Source organism: Aquarana catesbeiana, linkage group LG04, assembly GCF_042186555.1.
Source record: "Aquarana catesbeiana isolate 2022-GZ linkage group LG04, ASM4218655v1, whole genome shotgun sequence".
NCBI classification, from domain to species: domain Eukaryota; kingdom Metazoa; phylum Chordata; class Amphibia; order Anura; family Ranidae; genus Aquarana; species Aquarana catesbeiana.
The window spans coordinates 94125195-94138043 of record NC_133327.1 but is presented as its reverse complement, the minus strand read 5'-3'; the positions used below and the strand labels follow the sequence as shown (position 1 = coordinate 94138043).

Sequence of the window (12849 nt, the reverse complement as noted above, 5' to 3'; positions counted from 1 at the left end):
CATTAGATATACCATGGAACACAGTGAAGACAGTCAAGTGGAGAAAATATGGCACAATAGTGACATTAAAGAGCCGAACGTCCCTCCAAAATTGATTAAAACTCGTCAGGGAGGCTGCCAAGAGACCTACAGCAACATTAAGGGAGCTGCAGGAATATCTGGCAAGTACTGGCTGTGTGGTACATGTGACAATCTCCCATATTCTTCATATGTCTGAGCTATAGGGTAAAGTGGCAAGACAGAAGCCTTTTCTTAAGAAAATCAAAGCATGGCTAAATTTTGCAAAAACACATCTTCAGTGTCCCAAAAGCAAGTGGGAAAAAGCATTATGGTCTGAACAAACCAAGGTTGAACTTTTTGGCCATAATTCCAAAAGATATGTTGGTGCAAAAACACTGCACATCACCAAAAGAACACCATACCAACAGTGAAGGATGGTGGTGGTGGCGGCATCATTCTTTGGGGCTGTTTTTCTTCAGCTGGAACAGGGACCTTAGTCAAGGTAGGAGGGAATTATGAACAGCTCCAAATACCAGTCAAATATTGGCACAAAACTTTCAGGCATCTGCTAGAAAGCTGAACATGAATAGGAATGTCATCCTTCAGCATACATCAAAATCGAAGGAAGATTAAAGCTTTGGAATGGCCCAGCCAGAGCCCAGACCTGAAAATGATTGAAATTCTGAGGGGGTGATCTGAAGAGGGCTGTGTGCAAGAAAAACTCTTGCAATCTGACAGATTGAGTTTTTTGCAAAGAAGAGTAGGCAAATATTGCCAAATCAAGATGTGCCATGCTGACAGACTCATACCCAAAAACACAGTGCTGTTATAAAAATCAAAAAGGTGCTTCAACAAAGTATTAGTTTAAGGGTTGCACACTTATGTAACCATATTTTAGTTTTTTTTTTATTTTACCCTTCACCTAAAAGATTTAAGTTTGTTTAACAGAGTTGTATAGGTCACAAAAAAAAAAAAAAAAAAGTAGTGAAAAAAAGTTCTGAAATGATCTGATCTGTTTTTTTTTTTTACATCACAGAAGTGGTCTTGTGAAATAAATTTATTTTGAGTTACAGTATGCAAGTGGTTTTTGGTTAAGACCTTTCACATTGAAGCGCCGCAAAAAAAACTGCCCATAAAATGCTGGCGCTTTAAGGTCATGTGACATGACAAAGGAGGAAAAATAAATATATATCTAGATCTTTTTTTTTTTCTTCAGTGGGCAGGGGTGTTTGAGGCAAGCACACCGCCCCAGTGTGAAAGCATCCATTGAAATGAGGCAGTTTTCAGGTGCCATTTTTAGCGCAAAGGCACCTGAAAACCACCTCAGTGTGAAAGGAATTTTTTTTTTTTTTTTTTTTTTTTTTAAATAGAACCCACACAAACACAGGGCCGCTGATAAGGCAGTCCAGCCCTCCTGCACTGGGCCTGGACCCCCATCAGTTTGAGGTCTTGCTGTTCTGTATTCTTGCAAAAACACTGATCCTCCCCTTGCAGCAATGCCAGCTTCTTCCTCCCTTTAGCTGCACTGCAGGGAAGGGGACCTTGTGATTTCCAAAAAAGCCCTGTATACATAAATTTTTTGCTACTGGCAAAAGCCAGTTGTGAAGCCCCTTGATGCATTCCATGTGAGTTCACCAATGGCTTTAGCCAACCATACATGAAAAACAGATAAAAATGTATACATTATGTGTTCAGCAGGCCAAAAACACCAGAACAGCATTAAGACAAGCTACCACCATGAATTAAACCAGGGAACTTATACCAAGAAAAATAAGTAGATTTCCAACTTCTGAAAATGCCATTTCTTGCTGTCCAAGAATAAATATGCACTGTAGGGCTGCAACTAACTATTCTTTTCATAAATTAGTTGGCAGATTGCATCAATTGGTTAACAAAAAAAAAAAAAAAAAAAAAAAAACACACCAATTTATTCTCAATTATCTATATTGAGTGGTAAATATAAAATAACCAACTATATGGTTAGAGAGCAAAATCTCTAATCCACTCTGCAAATAACAGAAGAGATGTACTATTAGATGTTGAATCTAGTAAATCAGACTCAACGATTTTTTTTTTTTAACAAAAGTTAAGACAGTTTCATATTTTCAAACAGAACTGTAATATTATAGTATATGCTGGCCATACAAAAACCTTTAAAGGAAAAGTAAATTTAAGAATGTTCACTTTTCGAATCATTAGTGGGGTCAAATAGACAATCGTTTTCAACCACCGTAACAGGAAAATTTAGAAATAGAAAACAGCTTGGCCAAAGGAATTTTCAGACAGTATGTGGTTTTCGTTCAGAAATTACATTCATTTTAAAACAATGTTAAAGTGGATGTAAACCCAATGTCATCCTTTCTAAACTACTGCCATAGGGGTTATCGATAAGGATATACATGCCTCCTGCATGTATCTTTACCTGTCAAATGTCTCCCGTCTGTTATGAGACCCGAAAAACTGCATATTCTGTGGGTGGGTCTGTTGTCTGGAGCTCGGTGGGTGGAGTTGTGATGTCAGTAGACTCCCCGCCCACCTCTACACTCCCCTTGTCAATAATATGCATTTTCTCCTGTGTATTTCTAACACTGAACTTCTGTTATGATCTCTAACATCCAGTAAAAAGACAGGAAAGTAACCACATGACTTCAGCATGCCAAATCATGCTGAGGTGTGGAACAGCCAATCCTTGCAGAGCTGCTGAAGAAAAGGAGAGGGGGAGGGAATAAAATTAAAAAAAAAAAAAAATACACATACATCTTAAGCTGGTGCACGAGATATGTAAATCACCTGTCACTCACAGCAAGGAGGAGGATTTGACAAAGTTTGTCAAGATTTCTCACTGGAAAAAAAAAAAAATTGCCCAGAGATGCATTAACTCTGTGTGGCAAGACTGGGCTGAAATGATAGGAAATCTTACTCTACAGTAAGATTAAAAAAATAAAAATTTCGGGTTTACATCCACTTTAAAAAGGTGAAAATTTCAAACATTCTTTCATTCAGCGAATGTACAAAGATTTTTCATATGAATATTCTCATCTGAAAATATATCCATGTAGCTATGCAGTTTGCTTGTGATCTGTTTCTACACTGCTTTTTGCTGTGCATCAAGTACAGTATAAAGTGCCCCAATAGCAAGATAAAGAAAACCTCTGCCTTTAGAACCACTCACTACTTGCCCAGGACTACATGTCCCATGAGGCATTGCTCCTCACACATTCACAAGTTCTCAGACACTTACCGACATGTATGGATAATGTACTGAGCTGTATGTGTGCTGCACTGTATTTCCTGATATGTAAACAAATTATGCATTCTGTATGCAGGCCAACTAAATCGATGACTATTTTCATAATTGATTAGTTTTTCAGCCCTAATGCACAGCTTTGAGTCAAACCAAGAAAAACAAACAGTAGGTAGAGAAAAAGTTCTAACCAGAGACGACCAGAAAGAAGGCATTTTCAGTATGAGGTCAGCAAGTACCATCTACATAATTTTTCTTGGCACACATCTTAAAATCCCCATATACTTACTTTGTGTCCCTGCAGCTAAAATAGGATTTCAATGTCTGAAGACGTCATTTTTATTTTAATGCTCCTGTCATCTGTGCGGTTTGCTAAACTACTTGTATAGCAAGCAAAAGTGTCAACAAAAAAGTATGATGATATTACCACAAGTTAGCGAGACTGTTTTGGGTTTTTTAACACACTTTATTTTATGTAAAAACAGGTCAGATGACTTTCTGCCAGTACACAAGCTACAAATGCTTGAGGGACAGCTGTGCATCTTTAATACAGTTTGAAAAAAGGGAATAAAAAAAAGAAAGTTTCCATAGGAACACAGATAATTGTGACCCCATCTCACAGTCATCCATTTCGTTGCATTAATGCTGAACATTTCAACTACAAAAGTGAAAATTAAATAATGGTCCCAAACTAAATCCTTCTATAGTCATCCTAAGAACTACAACTATTAAATAAATAAACTAGACATTGACACTTGCAGAAGTACATGTGGAGGAATTCAGCTCAATTCCACTTTCCCAGGCACAGGATACATGTACAGCATTCAACTCCGGCACCTCAGGAACAAGACCATGTTCATGGATAGCCTGCATCAATTGCCTATGAGAAAAGTCAAGAGACATTAGTTTCACACCCCAATACCTTTTCCATCTATTATTCCAGTTAAATGTATGCCCGTTTCCTTACCAGTGTGGTCTTGACATGACATAATACAGGGTTGGTCGCTGAAATCCATTAAATGTAGAAGCTGCAGCCACAGTGTAGGCACCCATGTTCTCAAACAGCATCCAGTCCCCCACCTGCAGCTCTGGTAGGTCACATCGTTCAACAATGCGATCCAGTCCATCACAGGTTGGTCCCCAAAGGCTACTAGAATAGAATTTCTCATCGGGCTTGGGTTTCTGCAATGAAAAAAATGCGAGCTTAAGTTTTCAACCCATGAAACAAAAAGAACATGTTCTGCCTGCTTTATGGGAAGACATCCTGTGCCAGCAAAAGTCTTTCTGGCATGTTAGTGCCCATAATAAACCTGGTACATCAAGAACAGTACTATAACAAAACTATTTTAGAATGCAGACTCCTTGTGGGAAGAGACATCAGATTCTATCATGGGTCAGATGCCACTAGAACCTTGGCAGCTGCTGGCCATTAAGGCCACAAAGACTGAAGACCATGAGGTCAGACGACTAGTCAAAAAAAAAAAAAAAAAAAAAAAAAAAAACCCCACACACAACCACAAACACACAACATTTAGTGGTTCTGTACAGAACAGCAAGCAAAAAATCCCTTGTAAGCATACCTTTTGAAGTATGGGTTTGACATGGGCATGGTCATACAAGATGCAGTTGAAGGAGCCATAGACACCATCGTTTACATAGTACATGAGCGTTTTGTCACTGGAAGCATCATCTTCATCTAAAAAAAAAAAAAAAAAAAAAAAAAATTATGAATGCATCAACAACTGATCAGGAGAGTGCAATTTAGGTTTGCTCAGCATATCAAGTGGTATCCATGTGCACTACATACCATCAGAGCCCATCTGTTCAGACAGCATGACTTTCTTAGCTATGATATTGACAGCCAGTGTGAATGCTGATGCCACATAGTATCTCCCAGGCTCCGAGATAATTTTTACTCCTGAGTCGGCAGGGAAATATTTATCCAAGGCTGGATTTATCACTGATGTCACCTGAAGAGAATTAAAAAAAAAAAAAAATAAAACATAAAAATGAGTACTGACTTACACATTTGAGACAAAAAAAAAAAAAAAAAAAAAAAAGTGTAAAATTACCTTAACTGCTATTGAAGCATTTCATGCATCATGAAGAACTACTCTAGGCAAAAAATGCCTAAGCCTCTGATCATTTGCTTCTTCAAAAAGGATTTAGCAAAAAGTTGCTAAAATTTAGAGGAAAAGCAAATGCTTTAATCACTTTGAGAAGGCTAGCCATTATTCAGATGATGCCATCCACATCAAAGCAGCCATTGTGCATACCCAAATAGCTCATCTACATATTGCATCTTTAAGATGACTGCAACGTTAAGGTCCACAAAAAAAAAAAAAAAAAAAAAAAAAAAAATTAAAAAATTAAATCCTGTGGATTATCAATTGTGTGCCCAACTATTTAAGTGTTTATGTTATGAACTTTAACCACTTGCCGACCGTCACGTATAATATATACACACACACTGTGGGACAACGGCACTCCTGGGTGAAATCCTATACAGGTACGTCCTACCCGTTTTGGACCACCAGAGGGCGTGTACCAAAAATATGTAAACTGATAAAGTTTTTTTTTTTTTTTTTTTAAAAAACACTTGGGGATTATAGCAAAAAGTAAAAAATAGTTTTCAAAATAGTTTGTTTATAGCGCTAAAAATAAAGCCGCAGAGGATGACTTTGAGGATGAACACTGAATGATTATACAGCATGGGTGCTCAACCCAAGGCCCTCCAGTCAGCCCTGCAATGCCCATTACAAGCATGACTCCCACAGGCAGAGGGATGATGGAACTTGTAGCTGTTGGGCCACAGGTTAAGCACCTATGGGATATAGACTGTTCAGTTCTCCCGATTGCATGGGGGGGGTGGGGAAGAGGTTTAGACAGAACACACACTTACCTCTTCAAACTTCAGCTTAACATCCTCAGATCCAGGGAAGCCACCACCAATGTCAAGTAGGTGCATGTTGAATCCAAGTTCAGCTCCCATATCAAAGACACAGCGGGCATCAGATACAGCCTGTACAAAGGTTTGCGGGTCTGTGCAGCCGCTACCAACATGGAAGCTAAAAAAAAAAAAAAAAAAATAAAAATATAAAAAAAATTGTTAACTCAATATTCCAGGTTCATCTTTGGACAATTATTCAGCAAAACTGCCTAATGGGCGGGGGGGGGGGGGGGGGGGGGGATAGAATTGTTCCAGACTGCAAAATTGAACTATGAACAATAACTCTGGAAAACTCAACTGTTACACCAATAGCAAAATGCACTTTTTTTTAAATGTATTTTCTGCCTAATCATACTTACCTAGGTGAATGCAGCAGCAGACGACACTGCATCTGTCCCCCACCACCTTTTCACTGAGAACAGAGCACCGCAGATGGCTGTTCTCTCACCTCCCAAAGCGGAGAGCTGCTGCCAGTCAGCATCTCTCCTGCTCCTTCACGCTCATTGGAGCGCCGAGCTGTGGAGGGGTGGGGAGTGGCTCGCTGAGAGGCTCAGACGGCCATCAGTCCAGGCAGCTGGCAGATCCAGGCTTCCCAAGTCAAGTTGATGCGCTGCCTGGACTGATCCTGGTGACAAACGGAGAGCGGACTCCAGACCTCTCGCCGCTGAAAACAAGTCACAGGAGTGCAAAACAAATTGCACTCTTGTGACCCAAAGGAGGAGAAGCCCAGACTAAAAAGCTCAAGCTGGACTTTAACATGACCTTACCATTTTATATTTGCAGTCTTAATATTTAAGGAGACACTTTGTAAAATGATTCATACCTTACGCCAATGATATCAACGTTCAGTTCTTTAGCACGCTCAAGAAGCAGTCTGCTTGTTTTAAGAGTGGCACCAAACTTCACACTTAGCCGACACACAGCCTTGGAGTCATCTGTGGCTATACGCAGCACAAGTCTGAAAAGCAAAGGAGGAAATGAGTAATAAAATCAGTTCAGAACCATTTAAGACAGTCCAAGGCTTGTAACCTGAATAAACCAAGTGACGGGGAAAAAAAAAAAAAAAAAAAAAGTTTTGCCATTTGTCCCCATTAAAAGACATCTTTTATAGTTTATCCTGGTGACCACTGTCACGAGAATTGGAATAAATCTAGTGTATTGAGCTGTCACTAGACCAGGAAAAAGGGAATCTTGCAAAAGGCTTGTTTTGACAAAAAGACCAAGAGGTCTTAACCTCAATTCCTCCAACTTCCCGTTGGGTCTACAAGACCAGATCTTTTATGCATTCTGTTCGCCCAAGAACAAACAAAAACCTCACTTTAAAGGGGGAGAAACAGGTTATACACTTACCTGCTCTGTGCAGTGGTTTTGCACAAAGCAGCCCAGGTCCCTCGCCAGCGCTCCTGGCCGATCCCTCCTGCCCCACAGCATGCTATGCCCCAGAGTAAGCAACTCCTGAGCCACTGCATGTCCATTCACACACAGCTGCATCTCAGCCCCACTCTTGTTGGCTCACGGGCTGACAGCAGTGGGAGCCAATGGCTCCCACAGCTGTCTTAACTAACGAGGGAGAGTCCCCTGAGAGCTGAGGCTCTTGTGCACTGCACAGAGACTGCATGAATGAGAGAAAAAGACACACCTTGAGCCTTTAGAACTATTTCAATACTTTAGATGGAAGCATTGAGTTTTAAAAGCATTTTAAAAAAAAAAACTTACTTGGCATTGGGGTGATTCCTGGCAACCTTCATCAGTTCAACCTCGCTATCAAATGTCATCTTCTCAACACCACAGCTAGCTGCATATTTGATCTGTGAAACTTGTTTGCATGGGTTGGCATAAATTATTCTCTCTGGCTGGACACCAATGCTCTGGACAAGCTGAATTTCAGTCTGAAGGGAAAAAAACAGACATTAGAATACTTTGTTTTTCAAAATAAGGTATATGCGATTTCTCTTGGGTCAAGTTCTATTACACACCTTGCTGGCACAATCAAATCCTGCCCCCAAAAGGGAGAGAGTCTTCACAATGGCTTTGCTGTCATTACATTTAACGGCATAAAATGGAGTTACGCGTGGAAGTGCTTTAAACCACCGGATATGTTTCTTTACAATGTCACCAAGATCAGCTACATAAAAGGCATCCTTGTCATCCTGGGAAGGAAAAAAATTAAATAAACTTCAGGCATCTGAACAGTCCATGACATCGCCAACTGAACCATTGTGATTACTCAATACTTACAGACAAGGAAACTTCGTTAATTTTCTGCTCCAGGATATCCCGGGCAGTGAATCCTTCCTCAAGGAAGCTAAAGTCAAAGTCTTCGTTGCAAAAGCTGTTCATTGTCTCAGTGTCAGAAGATCACAACACGAAGAATGCAAAAAACTGTAAGAGTGAAGGGGAGACAGTTTAGTCTCTAGACAAAACTCAAGAGTGCCCACATTAGATCAAGCTAGAGAACTATGGCACTCAAGCTGTGGTGAAACTACAAATCACATCATGCCCGAGTCAGATCGATAGCTTTGCAAGGTTCTATGGTACTTGTAGTTCAACAGCTAGAGAACCAAGGCTCCATTCCCTTGCATTAGATACACCCCATTCTTCTAAAAAGGGTACTTACATGGACAAGTGAGAGATGGGGTTTATTGCAAAGAGAGCCTCAGCTTTGCTCCCAAGGAGGTTCTCCGGTGAAATAGAAGCCCGGCAGATATAGAACAAGACCTACTCCAACAAAGGAGCTGTTCTTCGCTGCTGTGCTGTCAGTGTTCTGCAAGATAAAAAGACAAACCTCAATTTCCAAATACCATATGCGAGGACTTAAGCCAGCAGGCTGAAACATAGCATTCTGAAGAAAAAAAAAAAAAGCCGGAGGACCTACTGCGTCACACACCCAGCCAATTCAGTGAATGACTAGGCAGATGAACACACCCCTGTGTGTCGCAACCGGCAAAAAGTGACGTGTGGTCGCAGACAAAGCCAACCAATCGCTACAATACCGGCATCTGTGCTTCACTCCTATTGGAGGTGGCCTACTGTTCTTGACAGCATGGTCTGACCTCAGGGACAGAGCACTCAGCATATGGGACAGCAAATGTCCGACCAAGCAGGACTGACAGTACGTCTCTAGAAAACCAGACGTAGAGCCTTCCAAACACACCATAAAATACAGGACTTGACTCGTCCAAGGATCACCATGCTGCAATTCATTGACCTTTAAAAAAGGACCACTAAAGCCACATTTTCCTGCACCTTTTTAAAAAATATACATTTGTTTGAACCTAATCAATGTCCAACCACCAAGGTTACCAAAGAATCTACAGTCGGGAAACAGGCATGTTAGTGATGGGTCACCTTCCGAATACCAGGTTTAGCAGATGGCAGACACATGGTTTACAGCATAGACTTAAAAGAAACCGTATAATGGGCTAAAACTTTACAACCCCTGCTACATGTCCTGGGAAACCCCCCCATCCTTTAAAAGTTTCAAAAGGCATGCATCTTAGAAACCATAATGGCCCCTGTTCAATTAAAGGATGGAGGGAGGATTAAAGGATGGAGGCAAGACTGGTAAGGAAAGGCACCCATCCCCCACCAAGAGACACGTGTCCAATCCGGACACAACTCAATACCTGGGAGATACAGACCAAAAATTAAAAAAAAAAAAAAAAAAAAAACACACCCCACCTAAAAACGCAAAGATATAGCTAACATTAAAAAAAAAAAAAAAAAAAAAAAAAAAGTTATCTATATCTGCGTTTTTAGGTGGGGTGTTTTTTTTTTTTTAATTTTAAACACCCTAGTACCGAGACAAAAAAAAAAATATATAATAAAAACCTTACCTATATATAACAAAGACAAATAAAACAAACTGGCCAATAGACAGATGTAAACCCACGGAGGGATAAGAATCCTTACATTATAAAGTGACATTCACAATGAAGACTGTCACATGGTTCTATCACAGATGGCTATCCTGGTGAATACAAAGTGAATGGAGTATAAAGTGACACAATCTTACCTTAAAAAGCATTTACGAAAGCTCTACCCATCGAGGAACCAAATCCTCAAGGAAAAAAAGAGGAACTAAAAAAAGATTCGCGGACACGACGACAGCAAAGATCCCTCACACCGAGCAACCTGACACTGAGTGAGCTCAGGCGCCGGCTTCTTTTATAGGCGGACTTCCGTTGCCCTAACAACGCGCCAGCTCAAACCAGCGCTGATCGGTTTGTTCCGGGAGTTGCCTCGACCACGCTTCGCGCGCACCCTGCCTGCATGGTCACTGCTCTTTTGTGACGTCGGCGTCCGGCCGCTCTGGGTGCCGCCCCCCACCCTCCCCCCTTCACTCTCTCACAGCCTCTGACAGAGCTCGTACCGTTAGTGTTTGAATGTGAGCGCCGGGCCAGAACGGATACAACACTTCCGAATGAGGAGAATCCTCAGAGCACGAGAGCTGAAGGAGAACGAGCCGGGCCAACACTGGGCGGCAACGTGTCAACACTCAGCCAGTCCTATTCTATATCGGGCTCCATCGCTGTCTACTCTATATATATATCTATATACACTATAATAGTAATACGAGGAAGGAGAAACTTATATACAGAAAACACTTCAATACCAAACAGAGCCCCGTGTCCGAGATCTACTCCTATGTTCTATATCAGAGATCTACTCCTATGTTCTATGTCCGAGATCTACTCCTATGTTCTATATCAGAGATCTACTCCTATGTTCTATATCAGAGATCTACTCCTATGTTCTATGTCCGAGATCTACTCCTATGTTCTATATCAGAGATCTACTCCTATGTTCTATGTCCGAGATCTACTCCTATGTTCTATGTCCGAGATCTACTCCTATGTTCTATATCAGAGATCTACTCCTATGTTCTATATCAGAGATCTACTCCTATGTTCTATGTCCGAGATCTACTCCTATGTTCTATATCAGAGATCTACTCCTATGTTCTATGTCCGAGATCTACTCCTATGTTCTATATCAGAGATCTACTCCTATGTTCTATATCAGAGATCTACTCCTATGTTCTATGTCCGAGATCTACTCCTATGTTCTATATCAGAGATCTACTCCTATGTTCTATATCAGAGATCTACTCCTATGTTCTATGTATGAGATCTACTCCTATGTCCGAGATCTACTCCTATGTTCTATGTCCGAGATCTACTCCTATGTTCTATATCAGAGATCTACTCCTATGTTCTATGTATGAGATCTACTCCTATGTCCGAGATCTACTCCTATGTTCTATGTCCGAGATCTACTCCTATGTTCTATGTCCGAGATCTACTCCTATGTTCTATATCAGAGATCTACTCCTATGTTCTATATCAGAGATCTACTCCTATGTTCTATGTATGAGATCTACTCCTATGTCCGAGATCTACTCCTATGTTCTATGTCCGAGATCTACTCCTATGTTCTATGTCCGAGATCTACTCCTATGTTCTATGTCCGAGATCTACTCCTATGTTCTATGTCCGAGATCTACTCCTATGTTCTATGTCCGAGATCTACTCCTATGTTCTATGTCCGAGATCTACTCCTATGTTCTATATCAGAGATCTACTCCTATGTCTGAGATCTACTCCTATGTTCTATATCAGAGATCTACTCCTATGTCCAAGATCTACTCCTATGTTCTATGTCCGAGATCTACTCCTATGTTCTATGTCCGAGATCTACTCCTATGTTCTATGTCCGAGATCTACTCCTATGTTCTATATCAGAGATCTACTCCTATGTCCAAGATCTACTCCTATGTTCTATATCAGAGATCTACTCCTATGTTCTATATCAGAGATCTACTCCTATGTTCTATATCAGAGATCTACTCCTATGTCCGAGATCTACTCCTATGTTCTATGTCCGAGATCTACTCCTATGTTCTATGTCCCAGATCTAATCCTATGTTCTAGGTCCATTCCCTCCCCATAGAGAGGCACAACACAATGTGCTGAGGAAGAACAACCAATTCTCTATTCTTTCTTCCCTCTCCCTCTTTTATATATATATATATATATATATATATATATATATATTATTTTAACTCTTTCTTCATTGATCTTTTCTCTCTTCTCACACTCTCTTTTATATATATATATATATATATATATATATATATATATATATATATATATATATAAATCTATATTACGTTAGCATTTTCCTTTATCGATCACTTCTTTCTCTCACTACTATTAACTAATTTTAACTGTTTCCTTTATTGATCATTTCTCTCTCCTCCCCCCCCCTCTCTCTCTCTATTATATTAACTCTTTCTTTAATTGATCATTTCTCACTCTCTATATATGTTTTAAACTCTTTTATTTATTGATCATTTCCCCCTCTCCCCCTCTTATTTTAACTCTTTCCTTTATTGATCGTTTATCTCTCCCTCTGTTCTCTTTCTCTATTATATTAACTCTTTACTTTATTGATTGTTTCTCCCCCCTCTCTGTATCTATCTATCTCTTTAACCCTTTCATTTTTTGATCATTTCACTGTCCCTCTCTTCTCTCTCTTTCACAGTTAATTCCTATACACACAAATCAGAAAATCCTACAAAAAAATATCAATTTCAAAGCGATCGTACAATAATCTGATTGTTAGCACACAGTTTTCGTTGGGAATTTTCCGA

General features: G+C 40.1%; 1 protein-coding gene across 1 annotated transcript; it reads right to left on the bottom strand.

The window, feature by feature from the left end:
- Positions 1 to 3689: 3689 nt before the first annotated feature.
- On the bottom strand, positions 3690 to 10454 carry LOC141139366 (ornithine decarboxylase 1). The gene is made up of 11 exons (XM_073625386.1): positions 10210 to 10454; positions 8812 to 8958; positions 8433 to 8576; positions 8171 to 8344; positions 7911 to 8083; positions 7018 to 7152; positions 6147 to 6312; positions 5052 to 5214; positions 4825 to 4940; positions 4212 to 4426; positions 3690 to 4124 (listed from the first exon to the last, which is right to left on the bottom strand). The coding sequence occupies exons 3-11, from the start codon at positions 8532 to 8534 to the stop codon at positions 3986 to 3988; spliced, it is 1383 nt and encodes a 460-aa protein (XP_073481487.1). The 5' UTR covers positions 8535 to 8576; positions 8812 to 8958; positions 10210 to 10454; the 3' UTR covers positions 3690 to 3985.
- Between the last annotated feature and the right edge of the window lie 2395 nt (positions 10455 to 12849).

Coding starts and splice junctions, on each gene's coding strand:
- LOC141139366 (XM_073625386.1), bottom strand. CDS start 8,534: ATGAACAGCTTTTGCAACGAAGACTTTGACTTTAGCTTCCTTGAGGAA. Junction 7,153..7,910: donor AGGAATCACCCCAATGCCAA/GTAAGTTTTTTT, acceptor TTTGCTTTTCAG/ACTTGTGCTGCGTATAGCCA. Junction 4,125..4,211: donor GTCATGTCAAGACCACACTG/GTAAGGAAACGG, acceptor CTTTTCTCATAG/GCAATTGATGCAGGCTATCC.